Source organism: Syngnathoides biaculeatus, chromosome 9, assembly GCF_019802595.1.
Source record: "Syngnathoides biaculeatus isolate LvHL_M chromosome 9, ASM1980259v1, whole genome shotgun sequence".
NCBI classification, from domain to species: domain Eukaryota; kingdom Metazoa; phylum Chordata; class Actinopteri; order Syngnathiformes; family Syngnathidae; genus Syngnathoides; species Syngnathoides biaculeatus.
The window spans coordinates 14,597,928-14,618,542 of record NC_084648.1 but is presented as its reverse complement, the minus strand read 5'-3'; the positions used below and the strand labels follow the sequence as shown (position 1 = coordinate 14,618,542).

The 20,615-nt window shown below is 43.8% G+C and overlaps 2 protein-coding genes and 1 long non-coding RNA gene across 4 annotated transcripts in view; 1 reads left to right on the top strand and 2 right to left on the bottom strand.

The window, feature by feature from the left end:
- The first annotated feature begins 1,544 nt into the window (after positions 1–1,544).
- On the top strand, positions 1,545–20,445 carry ern2 (endoplasmic reticulum to nucleus signaling 2). Of its 2 annotated transcripts, XM_061830180.1 has the most exons (24): positions 1,545–1,829; positions 3,317–3,434; positions 3,512–3,545; positions 3,625–3,697; positions 3,766–3,838; positions 3,915–4,037; positions 4,112–4,213; positions 5,542–5,601; positions 5,677–5,905; positions 8,519–8,597; positions 8,753–8,900; positions 9,824–9,957; positions 10,039–10,218; positions 10,311–10,443; positions 11,590–11,700; positions 11,764–11,854; positions 11,928–12,117; positions 12,215–12,311; positions 14,009–14,208; positions 14,288–14,435; positions 16,765–16,892; positions 17,877–18,000; positions 19,509–19,576; positions 19,660–20,445. In XM_061830180.1, the coding sequence occupies exons 1-24, from the start codon at positions 1,764–1,766 to the stop codon at positions 19,840–19,842; spliced, it is 2,892 nt and encodes a 963-aa protein (XP_061686164.1). In that variant the 5' UTR covers positions 1,545–1,763; the 3' UTR covers positions 19,843–20,445. The 2 variants fall into 2 exon arrangements, 1 of the variants encoding a protein (XP_061686164.1); XR_009796434.1 differs by lacking the exon at positions 19,660–20,445 and having other exon boundaries at positions 16,782–16,892.
- On the bottom strand, positions 3,580–5,692 carry LOC133506238 (uncharacterized). Its single transcript, XR_009796436.1, has 2 exons — positions 5,553–5,692; positions 3,580–3,830 (listed from the first exon to the last, which is right to left on the bottom strand). It is a non-coding gene; the product is annotated as an uncharacterized LOC133506238 (long non-coding RNA).
- gna12a (guanine nucleotide binding protein (G protein) alpha 12a) overlaps positions 16,917–20,615 on the bottom strand; it is an 89,247-nt gene continuing 85,548 nt past the window's right edge. Inside the window, exon 9 of the transcript XR_009796435.1 lies at positions 16,917–16,980. The gene's annotated coding sequence lies outside the window, so the exon portion shown is untranslated. The remainder of the gene's footprint in view (positions 16,981–20,615) is intronic.

Genomic DNA, 20,615 nt, shown 5'->3' with positions numbered 1-20,615 from the left:
CTATTCATATTTATTGAGTTGTATCTATAATATTTTATTGAAACAATTCATGAAATTTACGGGGAATTTAAGGACTTTATCTGCCTCAGGAAATAGTAAATAGTAATTTTTAAGTTGACGACACACCTTGTTAAATTTACTCATTAAAATGAGAAAGTTACTCCTCACAATGAGAAGTTGCTCATTGTAATGAGTAACTTACTCATTACAATGAGAAACAAGTTGTTTTAAAGTTACTCATCACAACGAGAAAGTTTCTCATTACAATGAGAAACAAGTTGTTTGAAAGTTACTCATTACAATGAGAAGGTTACTACTCATCATGAGAAAGTTTCTCATTGTAATGACTAACTTACTCATTACAATGAGAAACTTACTCCTCACAATGAGAAACAAGTTGTTTTAAAGTTACTCATTACATTGAGAAAGTTACTCCTCACAATGAGAAGTTGCTCATTGTAATGAGTAACTTACTCATTACAATGAGAAACAAGTTGTTTTAAAGTTACTCATCACAACTAGAAAGTTTCTCATTACAATGAGAAACAAGTTGTTTGAAAGTTACTCATTACAATGAGAAGGTTACTACTCATCATGAGAAAGTTTCTCATTGTAATGACTAACTTACTCATTACAATGAGAAACACGTAAAGTTACTCCTCACAATGAGAAGTTGCTCATTGTAATGAGTAACTTACTCATTACAATGAGAAACAAGTTGTTTTAAAGTTACTCATCACAACGAGAAAGTTTCTCATTACAATGAGAAACAAGTTGTTTGAAAGTTACTCATTACAATGAGAAGGTTACTACTCATCATGAGAAAGTTTCTCATTGTAATGACTAACTTACTCATTACAATGAGAAACACGTAAAGTTACTCCTCACAATGAGAAGTTGCTCATTGTAATGAGTAACTTACTCATTACAATGAGAAACAAGTTGTTTTAAAGTTACTCATCACAACGAGAAAGTTTCTCATTACAATGAGAAACAAGTTGTTTGAAAGTTACTCATTACAATGAGAAGGTTACTACTCATCATGAGAAAGTTTCTCATTGTAATGACTAACTTACTCATTACAATGAGAAACACGTAAAGTTACTCATTGCAATGAGAATGTTAATCATTACAATGAGAAGATTACTCATCACAATGATACGTTGTTTTTTTTTTTTTAATGTCCCTTTAGGGGTACCAATGCATGATTTCTAATTTTTTTTCCTCTCAAATTCTGAAGTGAACAAGCCCTTCAAATGCTGGGCGAAATTGTTGCGAAAGAATAAAATGTGCGTGGGTCAAACTGAGGTCACAAAGAGCAGAATGAGCCCCTCCACCGCTTTCCATTGCACAAAACGAGCGCCGGGGACGCACCGTGACGCTGTCAACTGCCCTTGCTGCCGCTTTCCACGTGTTCCAGACTTTTCTCAAAACCACGCCCCCTTCGGCGCCTCACCGCTTCTCCCATTGGCCACGAGTGCGCTGTCACTCCAAACGAAGCAAAAAAAAAAAAAAAATACACCCGGAAAGTCCCGCCCACTTGTTGATGTGACGTCACTCCCCAACACGGAAATAACCACTTTACTGTCGCGTTGTTAAGATGAGTTGAGTGTCCGGTCCAATCGGGAAAAAAAAAACCCCAAAACGACATGGCCCCCTCTTGTGATGATATTAGACGGACGCTTTGAGCCTTCGAGGACGTGTGGACCCCCTGCGCTGGCACTTCACGAGGTTTGCTTTTGAGTTGGGTCGGTGGCGTCATCATGGGGGCTGCGGGGCGGCTGCTCTTGTGCCTTCTGCTACTCTCGTGGCGACCCAAAATATCGCAGGTGAATTTCAAGGAGTTTTACATTCTTTCATCTTGTTGTCACGAATGTCGTGTGGGGGAGACTATTAGTTTTTTTTGTTTTTTTTTTTTTTGAGGGGTGGGGGCGGTTTCAAAGTTGCCGTGACGGGGATATTGAACACATTTTATCATTAACAAAAAGAGGAAAACCGACAAACACCTTCTGTGTTTTGTAATGATACAAATTTTTATTATAATAAACCGTAAGCACATTCACACTTAGCTAATTCACAATTTCACCCATCCATATTTTTTTCCGTTTTTTTTTCTTGGAACCTATCTTCTGTTAACTAGTCTTCATGTCAGGTTCTATAACCAAGCTCCCAAGTAATTTCATTCATCCGTCCATCCCATTTTCTTAGCTGCTTATCCTCACAAGGGTCGCGGTAGTGCTGGAGTAATTCAATTCATTTCATAATCAGTACTCAAAACATTTGCATCTCAAATCGTCTATTCCCTTTGAATCTATTTTAAAGTGAACAGCAAAAGGGTATCAGTAATGTGACAATTGTGCAACCAGTGCACACGTTGTCAAGAAATTATAAATTATTCTATACTCTCATACTTTTACTTACTTGCATACTTTTTACTGCGCAGATGGTGTATGAAAAGTGGGCATTAGTCTTCAACAACTATTATGCAAATAAAGCAGAGCGACAAAGCAACAATAGCGAATACGGCAATAATCTCCTAACAGGGATGTGATGCAAAATGGCACCTAAATCCTGGATAATTGGAAAGTAGTAATTGGTGTCATTGAAGTACTACATCTTGACTGCTTAACCCTTTGTTGAGCAGGGTGGCAATTTTTTGCCTTATTGAGATAAAAGTCTCCTAACAGGCCACAATCAAGGTAATAACACTCCTTTTTCATTTCATTCGTTTAGTTCTATGATAATTTTACTAATTTATAATCTCGTCCCAAAAATGGGGCGCTGCCCGCGAGAGGTGGGTTTTCTTCGTCCCAAAAACCCGAATCAGAATCAGATGAAAACACTTAAATATTTTGATATACTGAAAGATATATAGCGTGAAAATCATGATGTCCCAAAAATGGGACGCTGCCCACGAATGGGTTATTAAGATCTTTGTACGTTGCGGAGGAGCGAGGTTTAGCCTCGGTTGTTACTAGTATTCAATTTTATTTTTAAGGGGTAGTATACAGTTTTTAATGATATTAGATGTCTTCGGATCACAGTTTACGATTCAAATAAGGTTTAAAGTGTTATTATAAGCAGTTGTAATGATGTCAGTTACTCGCAATTTATCGCTATCCTTAGCAGGGTCTGGTCCCTGTGCTGCTAAGTGGCGGGTTGCAGGTAAACACGGGAGGGGTTGAATACACACTCAAGGAGGGCTGTTTGTCAGGATATCCTGCTCAATGAGGAACCTCCCATATTTTATGGAGTAGAAACAAAATACCCTTAAACTGCCATTCCTACACGCTCGTGTCTCCTTCCCGGCCATCAGGTGGCGGGGGTCAAAGCGGTCACCCTGCCGGAATCCCTTCTGTTTGTCTCCACGCTGGATGGAAGTCTGCATGCTGTCTCCAAACAGACAGGAGACATCAAGTGGACCCTCAGAGAAGGTTTCTGTGTCAGGGAATACTTTTCATGTCAACCTTTTTCCTGTAAATTTTAATCATTATTATTTTTTTATTGCCAGACCCTGTTATACAAGTGCCCATCAACATCACTGAGTGAGTCAAACACACACACACACGTGTAATGGTATAAATTAAATATCACGCTGATTTTATTTTTTATTTTTTTTCCCAGGCCAGGTTTTCTGCCGGACCCCAACGATGGCAGCTTATACATACTCGGCGGCAACCACAAAGAAGGCCTGCTGGTGAGGGATAAAGTTCGAGATCGTGCGCGTTCGGTTCGTGACGCCCTCTCGGCGATGTCGTTCTCCAGAAACTCCCGTTCACCATTCCGGAGCTGGTTCAGTCGGCTCCCTGCCGGAGCTCTGATGGCGTTCTCTACACGGGTTAGGAGCACACAATTAGCCAAGTGGTGTTTATGTCACCGATCAGTGGACGTCAACAAGAATATGTTTTCGACAGGCAAAAAGCAGGATGTGTGGTTCGTCGTGGATCCTGAAACTGGAGCGAAGCAAACCAGTCTGACCACGTCCTCGTCCAATTCCATGTGCGCCAAGGCTCCTCTCCTGTACATCGGACGCACAGGTAAAGCACGCACATGCACAAATGCTCGCCGCTGATTCAGCCCCCTTGCAGAAGTTTTGGTTTCCCCTCTGCAGAGTACGTGGTCACCATGTTCGATACCAAGAAACAAGAGCTGCGATGGAACGCCACGTACAACGACTACTCGGCTCCCCCCTATGATGAGAAACTCAACTACAGTAAGCGTCACGCGATAACATTTTTCAGAATGTTAGGGCAATGTTGGGGGAAGCAAATATGGAACCAACATGTAAGGTCTGGAGAACTTTAGCAAGACTTACCGAGGACCAATTCACCAAAAGTTGCTGTCTTAAGTAACGGCAAGTGAAGTTGTGAAAGCTGATGTTTTTTGAGCGTTAAAAGTGATGAAATCCTACGACCAAAAGTCGTCAGAAAATGTCACTCCTCTTTTCCGGATAATCTTTCCTGGTTTGTGCTTTGATGCTCGTCGAAAAGTACAGAGAAGGTCAGAAGGAGCTACATTGTGTCTTCGTAGACCGAGAGAAAGCCTACGACAGAGTACCAAGAGAGGAACTGTGGTACTGCATGCGCAAGTCCGGTGTGGCGGAGAAATATGTTAGAATAGTAAAGGACATGTATCAGGGCAGCGGTGAGATGTGCCGTAGGTGTGTCAGAAGAATTTAAGGTGGAGGTGGGACTGCATCAGGGATCCGCCCTGAGCCCCTTCCTGTTTGCGGTTATAATGGATAGGCTGACAGACGAGGTTAGACTGGAATCTCCTTGGACCATGATGTTCGCAGGTGATATTGTGATCTGCAGTGAAGGGAGAAGAGATAGCGAGGGTGGATGACTTCAAATACTTGGGCTCAACAATACAGAGCAATGGAGAGTGTGGTAAGGAAGTGAAGAAACTGGTCCAAGCGACGTGGAACACTTGGCGGAAAGGTGTCTGGTGTTCTATGTGACGGAAGAGTCTCCGCTAGGATGAAGGGCAAAGCTTCTAAAACAGTGGTGAGGCCGGCCATGATGCACGGATTAGAGACGGTGGCGCTGAAGAGACAACAGGAAGCAGAACTGAAGATGTTGAGGTTCTCGCTCAGAGTGAGCAGGTTGGATAGGATTAGAAATGATGCTCATTAGAGGGACAGCCAAAGTTGGATGTTTTGGAGACGAGGTTCGAAAGAGCAGACTTCGATGGTTTTGGACATGTCCAGAGGCAAGAGAGTGAGTATATTGGTAGAAGCGTGCTGAGGACGGAAAAAGAAGAAGAAGTTGAGACAACATGGATACTTTCATTCAGAGCCCTTAAACAGTTTCTTTCTTCTGTTTTCTATCATTTTGACGGAGAGATCTTAGATGGTTCATCTATCAATGTTATTTTAGAAGCGATTTTATAACATGACAAAGTGTAGGTACTGCTGTCCTTTTTTTTTTTTTTTAGTACGGGTGCACTGTACGACCTGACTCAGATTGAATTGAAAAGCAGACTTTTAGATGATAAGGTACCAAATGGAAGTCAATGTTTGTCTCCGCATTTTCCCTCCAGAAATGGCTCACCTTGTGTCCAGCGGCGACGGCCTTGTCGTCACCGTCGACCGAGAGTCAGGTAAGGACACATTTGTAAAACTGGTTTTTATTCCCGCCTCGGCCCTGAGTGAGACCGCAGCACGATGTCTTCCAGGTGACGTGCTGTGGAGTCAAGACTACGGCTCGCCCGTGGTGGGGGTTTATCTGTACTCGGGCGACTCGCTCCGGCACGCTCCCCACCTGTCGCTCGCCCTTGAGACGTTGCGCTTCCTCACCTTCACCTCCCCCGCCTCCGTCACCGGCGAGCAGGCGGACGCCCACTCCACTCTCAAGTGGAGCTATCAGTTTGTGAAGGAGCAAGCCGGCGCACAAACGCAACTTGTGTAAGAGTCAGACACCCACACACATAGACGCACAGATAGAAACACGCTCAGGTGCGCTTAACAATAAGAGGCTCATAATAATAATAATAGTCATCATCTTGCAGGTTTTTTTTTTCCATGGTTGTTGTCAATACAGGAAACGGGTCCATTTACAGGAATTCACAGCAACATTTGGGAATTTACTGGAACTGGAGGTTTGATGTTTTAACATCTCACAACCAACGTTCCCTCTAAGCTGCGCAACTGCGGATTTGCGCACTTGTCGCACACTCTCAGCGGAGAGGAAAACAGATCCAGCGTAGTGAACTACAGGCTGACGTTATACTTTTTTAAACACCGGGCCAAACACTCTACTTCCTAGTTTACCTGACACCGCCCCCCTCCGTTTTAAAGGGGTCCGCTCATAATTACAATCACCGGGATATGTGAATCATAGAAGAAAAAGTGGTCAAACTGGATGACATTTTCTCTTTTTTTTTGAGTAAAAAAGGTCTGGTCTGAAGCCAAAGTAGAAAGTACAGGATAAGATGGTGTATAAGCCTGATCGAGGATGAAAGCACAGACGATACAGTGCCCAAAAAGCTAATTCTGTATTTTAAATATAGAAGGCAACATAACATTAACCCTAAAACTGTTTGGGAGCATCATTCAGCTTTCAACATGCATTGCGAATGATATTTTGCAAGCAATAATTCAGTTTTACACCAAGAAAAGCAGACGGGGATATCATTGTGGGTTAAAAAAAAAACGTGAAACAAAATTGGAAGCGGCTTCTTAAGTATTTGTATTGTAATGTATGTTTTTGTTTGTTGACATTTTTTAGTGTAAGTTAGAAAAATCACAAAATTGTTCTTAAAAATGTTCTGATGGGAATGTAATGTGAACCTTTTAGTGATCCATGTAACTTCAACGGATGACACTGATCTGACTGACCTCAGTGCCGTACGTCTGATGTTTGTCGCAGTGGTCAAAGGGGGCGCTCACGGCCTTAGTGTGTTTGCTCAGACACAAAAAAAAAAAAATAGGGGAAACATTGCTCACAACATCATTTTTGTACTCGCATCCACACTTTGTACAAATTCAGCTTTTCTAAAATCAACCACATGAGCAAGTCAAACATGCAATTTTGTAATTCTTTGCCTGTGCCTCGTCATTCTGTTACAATGATAGAACAAAATGTTTGCTCTTTTTTTTCACAAATATGTGGAGGATGATGCGAATAATTCTCCATACAATCCAATGCAAAGGGATTCTTAAAGGTGACATACGTGTAGATGCCTTTCTTTCAAAATTTAAAGAGTCCCTTTTTGTCTCAAAATTCTCTGGCATTCTTTTATCATGAATTCCAACATCTTTAACGTCGACACTCTTTCATCATGCCGCCTGCGGGTCGCAGATAGGGCTTGCGACGAAACCAGCGGCGACTTATTGTTGCCAACGTCGTAACACTCTAGCTACATTTTATGACTCCTTTTGAAAACAAGCCGCCGGCAACAAATCGAGTGACATTTAGCGGCGTTATGAGGGACTTCTGGAAACTCCTCTCAGAGGAGCTGATCTTCATTCCTCCGCATCCAGACTGCAATGAATGTTGCTTTCTCACAGGTGCATTTTAAGAAGGAGACATATTGGTAAATTTTGGCTTGCTTGTTTCATTTTACACGGTGGGCCAGCCACGGCAGAACCTTTTAACAATTTGCGTAGGATTTACCAAGTGTCAAGTTTACAGGATGGGTTGAAAAGGAGGTGGAACAATAAAAATGTATACAGTAAAGCCTCGGTTCTCGAACGTCCCCGTTTTCAAACAAATCTGTTTTTGAACGAAAATTTTGAGATTTTTTTTTTTGTTTCTTTTTTTCGAACGGAAATCGGAACTCGAACGTCCCAGACAAAATCCGGAAATAAGTTGACCCACCCGCGACGCATTTTGTTATTGTCAATTTGAACCAAAAAAAAAAAAAAACAACAGAAATGACATAACGCGCGCGGCACAACCAGCGCACTTTTGTTATTCTGTGTAACGCAGCCTCTGTACAAAGACGTGTCCCGGGAGTGACTGTTGTTTTTCTTCTTATCGAGGACGACTGTATTAACTCCCAATCACGGCTCCAAAGAAGGCAAGTTGCTTGTTTACAGTTATTCTGGACTTTTGTTAAAAAAAAGTTTACAAGGCTGGGGGCCAAGTCGCTACAGATACGGCAATGCACTCCCACCCTAGCGTCCTCTACTACTAAAGCATACATTTTCAGCAAAAAATAAATATATTTCTTAAATGTTTTCATTATATGAAGTATCAAAACTATGCATGTATTTCTACTATGCAGTTTATTATCAGGAAAAGCTTAAAAAATGCTTTAAAAAGCCCATTTTTTTTTAGGCTTGGAACGCATTATTTCATTTTCCATTCATTGTAATGGAAAACATCGATTTGGTCTTCGAACAAATCAGTTCTCGAACCGTTTTCTGGAATGGATTGTGGGCGAGAACCGAGGCATGAATGTACTTTGAACTTGAGCTTTGTCCATTTTAGCAGCTAACAAGGAAAGTGACGATAATTTTAAATGTCCTTTTTTTTTTTTTTAACAAGGCTTTGTCTCCTACCATCTCTTTCAGGCCCACTCTCTACGTGGGAAAACTGGACTCCCATCTCTATGCTTCTTCTTCCCTCGTTCACCACGGATTCCCCTTAGTGGTGAGTTCAATTACAAGCTGTGTTTTCCGTGACCATCCCAGCCCAGTTTTGGTGGCGACGCTCCCGGTCCTGCGCAACAACAGTAATATAATATCCCATCTGGTGCGCATACTGTGACGAGCTCATTCAAAAGAGATCTCTCGTTTCCGTGGCAGCGGGGTCAGAGCCTGGGCAGGATCGAGGGTCCCGAGACGGCCGGCGTGACGGTCAGCGGACGAGGGGAGTGTGAGATCACGCCGTCCACTGACGTACGCTATCCTCCTGGGAGCACGGCCAGCCGGAAAAACCACTGGTTGCTAATCGGTACGCGCACACCCTTTCCCCAAACTCGATTGGGCCAGGCATACTGATTGTGGAATTTAACCCTGAATTAATTGAGGAGGACATTGCACAAAAGTCATCAAAATAATGGGAATGATTGTAATGTAAATGGAATCTTTGATCTTTGGTAGCATGTGACAAGACAGTGCTAACTTTTCTCTATGTACCGTAATTTCCGGCCTACAACCCGCAACTTTATTCACACGCTTTCAAGCCTGCGATTTATGCGGCTAATTTGTGTGTTTTTTTTCTAACGGCTGCAAGGGGGCACTTGACCGGAAAAGGTAAGAGTGACACTGGTGGAATATATGTGCCGAGGACTTTTACCAGCCCTGCTAGCGTTATCGGTGTGCTTGTGTGTTGCTGCTGAATTGCTGGCGTGTCTCAGTGATATTTACCCTAAGTTTTATTTTAACCGGCCCTCTTAGAGTTAGTGCTAGCGCTAAAGTTAACAGGGCAGGGAGAGACAGGGCTAGCTTTAGCGTGGTGCTAACGCCATGCTACCTTTACCGCAGCGCTAGCATGGCATTAGCAGTAGCATTAAACTCTTTCTTTGTAAATACGTCTTGTTTCAGTCTGGGCACTTGCGGCTTTTACACAGCTGCGGCTTAAGTATGTACCAAATGGTATTTCCTTTACAAATGTACTTGGTGAGGCTTATAACTAGGTGCGCTCTGTAGCCCGGGAATTACGGTACATTTCCTCTCTTCTGTTGTTCTTTTAATGTCTCTTATTATTGTTTATGGAGTCAAAAGTAAAATGAAGCGAGACAGATGATTAAGTGGGACAGAAGGATGGAACCGAAATGGACTAAATTCAGTAGACTGAAGTATCCCCAAGTGCGGTTATGTCAAATTGAGCGTGCATCTTTGTAAATGTCGACATGTAACGTCTCGGCCTCGCAGGCCACCACGAGCTCCCACCAGTCGCGCACACCACCATGCTGAGGGAGTTCCGAGGCAGCCTGAGCGAAGCCGTCATCCCTCCTCGGACTCCATCCTCGTCGCCCTCGCGCGCTTCCAACTACAACCAGCAGCGCGTGAGTCCTTATCCAGCGCCATTTTACTCATTTTTTCTAGGCCTTCCACGTCCTGCGTCTCACGTTACTGTTATCGTCCAGTACTGGTCAGTTGGGCCGAGCGATGGCGAAGATGACGGAGGAGCTGGCGACAAGAGGAGACTGGGACGGTCCCAAAAGCTGGTCGCTTTACTTGGCGTCTACGTGACGCGGGACTGCCTGACGCCGGCGGTGGTGAGCGTGTTGCTGGGGGGATGGCTCGCATACGCCATCGCATATAATGTGAGTCAGTCCAATTAGAATTTAACTTCTGTACTTAACTTTGTTTAAAAGCTCTCAAACATGACCTTGCGTATCTGCCTATTTCTTAACAGCGAGCAGCCAAGAAGCTAAAAGCTCAGCGGCGGCAGCAAGAGGTGGGATTTGAATCCTGTACCCGGCGCACTCGGGCAACGACCTTCACTTCCTCCGACTCGGCACTTTCCATCAACACGGAGGTCTCAAGTGGTAAGCAAGGGGAAACGTTCTCGTCTTTTCTTGATGCAATCCCATCTCGTCGCTGATCCATACGCATGACTTTTTGGAACACAGGTTATGCCAGCTCAAGGGCGTAGTTGGAGACACTTGAAATATAAATGTATTTTTTTTTTTTTTCCGATAAAAATATCCATCCATTTTCTTAGCCGCTTGTCCTCACGAGGGTCGCGGGGAGTGCTGGAGGCCATCCTATCTGTCAACGGGCAGGAGGCGGGGTACACCCTGAACTGGTTGCCAGGCAATCGCAGGGCACATAGAGACAAACAGCCGCACTCACAATCACACCTACGGGCAATTTTAGAGTGTCCAATTAATGTTGCATATTTTAGGGATGTGGGAGGAAACCGCAGCGCCCGGAGGAAACCCACACAGGCGCGCGGAAAATATGCAAACTCCACACAGAGAGGGCTGGGATCGAACATGGGTCCTCAAAACTGTGAGGCCAACACTTTACCTGCTGAGGCAAAGAAATGTTGCTGAAAATTCAAAGGAGGATTAAATGTTTTCTGTAAACATAAAATCTTCGCAGCTCATTTCAAAAAATTGTTTGGAGAAGAATTGTTTCCCATAAAAAGTATAAACAAATAAATATTGTTGAGCGTTCCTAATGATCTGAACCGTGGGCCAGGACCGCAAGGACCCCCCCCGTCCCAAGGCGGGCACGGCCCCACCCGCCGTCGACGAATCCCAGCGTGAGGGTCCTCAGAACTGTGAGGCCAACACTTTACCGGCTGAGCCACCGTTCTGCCCGATAAAAACATGTTTGATTGAATTCAAGAAAATGAAATTAAAATGCCTTTTTTAAAATTACCAAGTATAATTACATTTGATTTAACCCCCCTCACCCCCCCTAAAAATCATTTCATTGGTTGCGTCAAACAAAATTAAATTAAAATGCCTTTTTTAAATGACCAAGTATAATTAGTATAAAAAGTATAATTTGATTTAACCCCCCCCACCCCCCGAAAAAAACCCCAACATTTCATACGTGCATACATCACATGCACCTAACAAAGTACCAGGCAAAATAATTGCTGGTGTTTTAAAATACCGAAAGAACCGGACTGGAGCACAGTGTGGATAAAACATAAATTGTTAATATTTTATTGTTTGCAGACTCCCAGCATGCACCCGCAGACGCCCCGTCAATTCCTTCCACCAACAGAAGTCGAGCCTCAAGTGCGGAGAGTAGCAGCAGCAGCACAGCGGGCCACCAAACGGCCGCAGGTAGAAACGTTTTCTTTCTATCCCACAGATGAGCTTGATTTTACTTGTGCACTTTTCACTTAGCCGAAAACAGCGAGGAGGTGCACGTGGGCAAGATCTCCTTCACCACTTCCGAGGCCCTCGGGCACGGCGGCTCGGGAACATTCGTCTTCAGGTACGTCCGAAAGTCGCCGCGCGCGTCGGCCGAGCAGGCCGGTAATCTCGCCTCCGTACCGCGCCCGACGCAGGGGCAACTTCGACGGACGGCGCGCCGCGGTCAAGCGGATCCTCCCCGAGTGTTTCGAGGTGGCCGAGCGCGAAGTGCAGCTTCTGCGGCAGTCCGACGCGCACCCCAACGTCATCCGGTACTTCTGCACGGAACGCGACGGCCTCTTCACGTACATCGCCATCGAGCTGTGCGCCGCCACCCTGCAGCAGGTCGGGACTTCGTTTTGTTCCCGTTTCCCGTCAGTTCAAAATGTCGTCATCGAATTGGAGAAAATATCCGACGCGTATCTTACTGTTTTGTCTGCAGTACGTGGAGGATCCGTCGAATTTTCCCGACCTGAGTCCGATTTTGTTGTTGGAGCAGACCATGTGTGGCCTCTCACACCTGCACTCGCTCAATATAGGTTTGTGATACACACAAACACAAAACGCTGGATCCATCCGTCTATTTTATTTGCTGCTTATCCTCACAAGGGTTGCCGGAGTGCTGGAGCCTATCCCAGCTGTCGACGGACACGAGGCAGGGTAAACCCTGAACTGGTTGCCAGCCAATCGTAGGACACATAAAGATAATCAGCCACACTGACAATCACGCCTAGGGACAATTTATCCATCCATCCATTTTCTTAGCCGCTTATCCTCACAATTGTCGTGGGAGTGCTGGAGTCTATCCCAGCTGTCAACGAGCATGAGGCAGGGTAAACCCTGAACTGGTTGCCATTCAACTGCAGGGTACATAGAGACAAACAGCCACACTCGGAATCACACCTAGGGGCAATTTAGAATGTGTCCAATTAATGTGGGATGTTTTTTGGGATGTGGGAGGAAACCGCAGTGCCCGGAGAAAAACAACACAGGCAGGTTCGGGATTGAACCCGGGACCTTTCCAGCTGAGCCACCGTGCCGCCACACCGCTGCGTCATTACACCAAAGTTAATTTTTTTATTTCTTTTTGGGACAAGATTCAATACATGGTTGAATTAATTTATTTTATAATCAGTTAAATTGAACTTCTGTGTGTATTAAATATGTTTTTACATCACTGTTGTCTTCAGTGGTAGAGTGGTGTGAATAGATGCCTCTTTCTCTATGTACATACAGTTTTGCTCACTCCGGACAGACAACCTTAACCGGAAAAAGTAGTCAGCTGACACGCAATACGAAATATGAAATAATAATGGCGGCGCGGTGGTTCAGCTGGTAAAGCGTTGGCCTCACAGTTCTGAGGACCCGGGTTCGATCCCGGCCCCACCTGTGTGGAGCTTGCATGCAGGGATTCAAGAGAGGGGGGGGAAAAAAAAAAAAAAAAAGTCACATTCAGTGGCATTTCATAAATGTCATGTGCATGTCTAACCATCAGGTGGCACCGTAACCTCATAAGTTCCTTTTAGTTAGCATGGCCTAATCATCTGATACTAGTATAAATCAAAAATTCACGTTTTATATTTTGTATTTTCTTCATTAAGCACGTCTGTTTGTCTCCTTCTTTTATGTAGTGTTTTTATGTAGTCTTTTTTTTTTACTTTTACATGAAATGTATTCTTCAGGTTTATCTAGAGGTAAACGTTCTGATTTTTAACACCGCAACCGTCTTCCACAAAAGCGACGGGCGAAAAAAAAAATCAGCAAGCATGTTCTCAGTCTTCTCCGCCAGACCCAAATTCATTTTTCATGTGGTGACATGATTGATCTACAAACACTTAAGGCTTCAGATTACTTTTTCATTGGCTACGGTTCTATTTCCAGTCGAAATCTGAGATTCTGTGGCTCGGCTCAAGTTTCTACTGACCGTGTATGTGAGGATTTATGATTGTAAATAATTAAACGTGGTTTAAGATTTACAAATATTAGATCGAGGAGGAAAAGTCATCCTTCACACATCTCCCCCCCACCACTCTTGCTTACTTTAGAAGGGACAAAATGTCCTCACATGAGGTCCGTTTTCGGCACGTTTGTTCCCCCGCTTCAGGTTTTTTTAGCCAGTAAAAAGAGCTAGAAAAGAAAACACAAAAAATGACAATGGGGAAATTATGGGAAATGTTGAATCATAAATGTGAACAAAAGAATGTTTTTTTTTTTTTTCTGGCTCCCTTCAATCCAGTCCACCGGGACCTGAAGCCTCGCAACATCCTGCTGTCGTTCCCCTGCGCCCTGGGCAAGGTCCGGGCTCTCATTTCCGACTTCGGCCTGTGCAAAAAGATCCAGGACGGTCACAACAGTTTCTCGGTGCGCTCGGGCGTGCTGGGCACCGAAGGCTGGATCGCTCCCGAGCTGCTGCTGAACATTCCCGGCAGCAAACCGGTGAGTCTCGCGTTTCGAACAAGTTACATATGTGCTTCCTCTGTTTTTTTGGGTTTTTTTTTTTTTTTTTGGTCTTTAGACCACCGCTGTGGACATCTTCTCAGCGGGCTGCGTTTTCTACTACGTGATCAGCGGGGGGAGGCACCCGTTCGGCGAGACTCTGATGCGGCAAATGAACATCCTGTCGGGAGAATATTCGCTCTCGCATTTCATGGAGACGATACACGGTGAGGATGGATGGATGCATGGATGGTGTGTGCGTGTGTCTGCTGCTTTGCAATATATATATATATATATATATATATTTTTTTTTCTTAAACCTAGCCTCAAATTATCAATTGTTAATGACCTCACCGTGCATGTATTCTTCTACTGCTCTGTGAGGTTTTTTTTTTTTGTTTCTCTTTACATCCTGAATTCGGGCGCGATCTCTATGGATGTAAATTAGTGATTTGAATTTGAAATGTAAAATGATCACATTTTCAATATTTTAGCGTAACCTTTCAATGCTAGCAATTCAAGCGGCTCCAATTTGCTGTCTAAAATTCACCGTCTGTGCCACCAGGCAGGGTTACTTCAGGTCAGAACCGAACAGCCAGCCAATCGCAGTTTCGCTTTCTCAGTCACGTGACGTCACATACTAAGAAAGCATAACTGGATTGGCTGGCTGTTCGGTTCTGACCTGAATTAACCCCGCCTGGCGGCACAGACGAGGAATTTTAGACAGCGAATTGGAGCAACTATTGAAAATGTGATCGCTTTACATTTCAAATTCAAATCCGTAGGTCTCTGCCTCTAGAGATTCTGCACCGTCATTGTTACGTTTCGGCACCAACGATTGGTCGAATAGTTTGATTGAAAACTACTTAAAGGCCCGACTACATAATTGCAAAGTGTGCTCGACTGACGTTGCTGTCTCTCATACATTTTTGATCAGTTCAAGTAAAAAAAGAAAAATAAGGGATGTATGCTTGATTGAATGACAAGTTGACATAAACGTTAACTACACAAATGTATGAATTTATTCTCCATTCAGTCAACTTTCTAAATTGCAAAATGTGCATTAAAATATTCTCTAAAAATGCATCAATTTCAGTCTCTATCAAAACGTTTGGCCGTGATTAAGATTCTTTGGAGGAAATTGTCTGGAAATGGCAGAAGAGGACTGGTGGTGATATTGTACGTCGAACATTTATTTTAATGTGTGGCAGTAAATAGATACCGTAATTTCCGGCCTATAAGCCGCGACTTTTTTCACACGCTTTCGACCCTGCGGCTTATGCGGCGATGTGGATAATTTGTGCGTTGTTTCTAACGGCCGCAAGGGGGCACTCGAGTAGAAAAGGTAAGAGTGACACCCTTGGAATATACGTGCCGAGGAAGTGACTTTTACCGGTATGTTTTTTTTTTTGTTTTTTTTTTTTTTTTTTAACCGACCCTGTTAGCGATGTGCTAGCATGTTGCTGCTGTCTTACTGCCGTGTCTCTGACTTTTATCGGTATGTTTTTTTTAAGTGCCATGCTAGCGTGTTGCTGCTGTGTTACTGCTGCGTCTTAGTAATTTAGGTGTTTTTTTTAACCGGGCCTCTTAACGTTGCGCTAGCGTTAGCACTCTGCTAGTGTGTTGCTGCTGTGTGACTGCCGCGTCTCAGTGATTTTTACCGGTATGTTTTTTTTCTTTTAACCGGCCCCATTAGCGCCGTGGTAGCATGTTGCTGCCGCGTCGCAGTGATTTAGGTATGATTTAGTGTGATTTCTTTTTTTTTTTTTTTAACTGGCCCTCATATCGCTGCGCTAGCATTAGCACTCTGCTAGTGTGGTGCTGCTGTGTTACTGCCGTGTCTCAGTGATTTTTACCGATGTGTTTTTTTAAAATCAGCCCTATTAGCACCACGCTAGCGTGTTGCTGCCGCGTCTCAGTGATTTAGGTATGATTTTGTGTAATTTTGTTGTGATTTTTTTTTTTTTTTTTAACGGGCCCTGTTAGTGCTGTCCTACCGTGTTGCTACTGCGTAGCTGCCGCAGCTGTTTTTTTTTTTTTTTTTTTACCGGTATGTTTTTTTTTTTTTAAACCAGCCCTGTTCGTGCCACTGTGTTGTTGCTATGTTAAGCTAAGCTAAGGTATTAAAACTTTGAAAGGTCTTCCTGTGTACCGTCTTTCTTTGTAAATATCTCGTGTTTCAACGTGGGCACTTGCAGTTTTTCCACAGGTGCGGCGTATGTATGTACCAAATGGTATTTCCTTTACAAATGTACCTGTTGAGGCTTACAATCAGTTGCGCTCTGTAGGCCGGAAATTACGGTCATAATTTTTATTTGCCTCAGTATAGGTCATTAGAAATCAGTCAAATTAGCATAATTATTATTCTTTTAAGGGCTAACTAACTTTACATGAGTTGTCAACGTTTGTTCAATGTGAAACTCTCGTTAAACCGTCGTAGCCCGTTTGTTAGTTAGTTTTAAACCCAAATAAGGTGACCTTCCCATCCAGCTGTTGTCGACGTGACCTGTGACTAAATTCCAGTGACTAACGTGCAGCAATGTTGTGAGTCATCAGAAGATGTTGTGGCTCAGGACCTGATCGAGCAGATGATCAGCTTGGAGGCGGTGTCTCGTCCGTCCGCCGCCTGCGTGCTCAAGCATCCGTTCTTCTGGAGCCCCGAGAAGCAGCTGCTTTTCTTCCAAGTCAGTTCTGTCGCTTACTCACTTTAGCCTCACTTAGTTCTTGTTTGGAATACGCCGAAACACTCTGGGCGCCCTTGTTGAGTCACGTCTGAAAAGTGAAAACAAACATTCGGAAAGTGGCCACTGGATTTCTTTTTTTTTTTTTTTTTTAATGGAAATGTCTTCAGTTTTGGAAAACAAGTGAAGGCACTTTTGTAAACTGTCAACAGAAAATCAGTTGGTTATCTGATTATTTTGAAGTTTCTTGTTTACTATTTTGCGCAGGGGTGTCAAAGTCATTTCTCTCGCGGGCCACGTTGTCGTTCGGGTTTCCCTCAGGCGGCCGCTTTGACTGTGAAACAATAAAAATGTTTAATCGTCTCATCATGTTTACATAATTTATGAACCGAAATCCAGGGGAATGCGTTTTTCAACTAATTCAAGCTTGGTAATACAAAAATGCTCTCAACTTGATCATTTATGATACATGACGATTTGAAATTTTGGTACAGATTTTTACAAGAATCATGGAATTGGAAACTCTGGATTTGTCTTTGCGGGCCGCATAAAATCATCCGGCGGGCCGGATCTGGCCCCCGAGCCTCGAGTTTGACACCTGTGATTTAACGGCAGTCGAGCATGCGTTCAGGTCGACTGCCTCGCTGATTAGAGGTTCTGGGTTTGACCCTCGACCTCTATGTGGACTTGTGGCTTTCCTCCTGCTTTGCTAGTTCATTGACGTATTAAAGTCTTCGTATGTGTGAATGAGGGCGTGAATTGTGATATTCCATTTGCCCTATGCTTGATTATTGATCGGTGTAGCCCACCGCTCACAAAAGTCAGGCCAACCGTGACCCGACGTGGGTAGGCAGTCACGTGAGTGCAAAGAAATTATTAGAATTTCGTAAAATGAAATCCAGAATTTCACTTCAACTTTTTTTTTTTTTTAAATTCAGTTACAGAGTGTGTTTTTTTTTTTTTTATTTTTTTTTTATTTCCTTACAGGATGTGAGCGACCGCATTGACAACGAACCGGCCGACAGCGAGATTGTGCTGAACCTCGAGAGCGAGCGCCGAGGGGTGGTCCGGACCAACTGGCGGCTGCACATCTCTGCGCCCCTGCAGATGGGTACGTTGCACATCTGCGCACAGCGGAGCCCCCGAGACTGCAAAGTCGGACGATGTTCTCATTTTGGTGGCAGTTTGGAGGGGGGGGGGGGGGGGGGGGGGGGGGGACTGCCTCAAGGCCAAATACAAAAACGTGAGATTGATACTTCAGGAACTCCTAAGAGAGTTCAGCTCAGTGAGCATCCAAAGTAATGTTTGTCAAACCTTCCATTTCAAGACACAGATGCATAAAACACAGATACATTAAATAATGCAAAACATAAAGGTGAGTGTGATCAACCGAATTTCATACCAAATACTATAGAACATGATTTTTTTTTTCCCCCACATTGAGAATCGCCCTATTTTTTTATGGAAGTAAATATGTCACTAGGATTTAAATTAAAAATGCCACAGAATTTTTTTTCATTGTATTTTGTACACATATTTTGACTACATTTTAAAATTCACATTGTTATTTCAAAGTGATCACATTTTCGATAGCTGTATTTCTGTTTATCTTTTCCACGTTCACAAATTCGGCATTTAAAAAAACCAAAACAAAATCAACCTTTCAAAATTCAAAAGCAATATTTTCAGTCTCCTGAGATTCAACTGGCTAAAATTCGCCGTCTAAATTCAGTGTTAAGAAGGCAGGGTTACTTCAGGTCACAGACATTAGCAAAGGATGTCAAAAATACCGGTAAAAATCAGTGAGACATACCAGCAACACAGCAGCAACACGCGAGCACATTGCTATCGCCAGCGCTAGGAGGGACGGTTAAAAAAAAAAAAAAAAAAAAAAAACCTAAATCACATACGCGGCAGTAACACACCAGCAACACGCTAGTGCGGCGCTAATGCAGTGCTAATAGGGCCAGTTAAAAGAAAAACATACTGGCAAAAGTCACTGAGATGCGGGAGTTACACAGCAGCAACATGCTAGCAGAGTGCTAAAGCTAGCGCAGCGCTAAGAGGGACGGTTAAAAAAAAAAAAACATACCGGTAAAAATCATTGAGACGCGGCAGTAACACTGCAGCAACACGCTAGCAGAGTGCTAACGCTAGCGGAACGCTAAGAGTGCCGGTTAAAAAAAGCAAAACACCTAAATCACTAAGATCTGGCAGTAACACAGCAGCAACATGCAAACACGGCGCTTACGCTAGCACGGCACTAACAGGGCTGGTTGGGGAAAAAAACATACTGGTAAAAGTCACTGAGACATGGCAGTAACACAGCCGCAACACGCTAGCACATCACTAACAGGGTCGATTAAAAAAAAAAAAAAAAAAAACAACAACAACAACATACTGGTAAAAGTCACTTCCTCGGCACGTAAATTCCGGTCTCACTCTTACCTTTTCCGCTCGATTGCCCCATCGCGGCGGCTAGAAAAAAAAGCACAAATTAGCCGCATAAACCGCAGGGTTAAAAGCGTGTGGGGGGGAAAAGCCGCGGCTTGTAGGCCGGAAATTACGGTATTTGTTGTCCGTCACGCTACGTCACTCGCAGACATTTTCCCTCCGCAGACTTGAGACGTTTCAGGACGTACAAAGGCAGCTCGGTGCGAGACCTCCTGCGAGCAATGAGGAACAAGGTGGGCCCGCTTGTCCCTTTCCGCGACGCCTCGACCCGCCGTCCTCCCGGCTCGTCTTTTTAGTAGTTTTTCGGTTTCTGCAGAAGCACCACTACCACGAGCTGCCGGGCCACGTGCAGCAGAGCCTCGGCGAGCTGCCCGACGGCTTCGTGGGCTACTTCACCTCCCGTTTCCCCAAGTTGCTGATGCACACCCACGCGGCGCTGCGCGTCTGTGCCCACGAGAGGCTGTTTCACGCCTACTACATGCCGCCCGACGCCAAGTAGCCGTCGCAGCCGTCTCGCTTTCGCGAAGCCGTTACACTTTTTAGCTACACCTTAAGATAGAGACCGTGGCTTGTTTCGTTTGTTTTTTTTTTTTTTAATATTTATTTTTTTAAACACATTTCAGACCAGATTTTAGGCTGGAACTGCACATTGCAAAAAAAAAAAAAAAGAAACGCTCGCTGGTGTGCTGAGTTGCATATATAGTATAATATGATGGAAGGGATTTATAATAAAGAGATTGATTTTAAAGAGAGTCCAATCGGGTTTAAATAGAACTTGTAGCAGCCCACTGCTAATGGCTTTTGCGAAGGGGAAAAGCTTGTGCGCTCTCGATGGTAGCAACACTGACTGATAAAAATGTACCACGTCCAAGACTGTACGTCTGCAGTGACGCCCAAGTGTATTTCACAACGCACCTGCCATATTTTTTAAAAATATTGTATATTGAGATGTACTGTCATTTTTTTTTTAGAACTCAAAGCTGTTTTTTTGTGTGAACTTGTTCCCGTTACTACGGACTGATTAAAGCTGTGGACTGCTGTAGAACCACTGTTGAGCCATTTTTAAAAAAAATTAAATTTGACTTTTGAGTGTGCCAAAGAATTAGGAATATTTGTCGTTCTTTGAAAAATGACATGGGGAAGAGACATGAATGCTGGCTTGTTAAATTCCATTTTTCCTTTTTTTTGCTTTATCCAAAGTTCCGTAAAAATTGGGCGACAATGTGGGTCAGCTGGTAAAGCATTGGCCTCACAGTTCTAAGGTCCCGGGTT

Excerpts from the sequence above, each read along its gene's own strand:
- ern2 (XM_061830180.1), top strand. The coding sequence starts at position 1,764 with ATGGGGGCTGCGGGGCGGCTGCTCTTGTGCCTTCTGCTACTCTCGTGG. Across the intron at positions 4,214-5,541 it reads TGATGAGAAACTCAACTACA|AAATGGCTCACCTTGTGTCC; the intron begins GTAAGCGTCACG and ends TTTTCCCTCCAG. Across the intron at positions 16,893-17,876 it reads AGCAGCTGCTTTTCTTCCAA|GATGTGAGCGACCGCATTGA; the intron begins GTCAGTTCTGTC and ends ATTTCCTTACAG.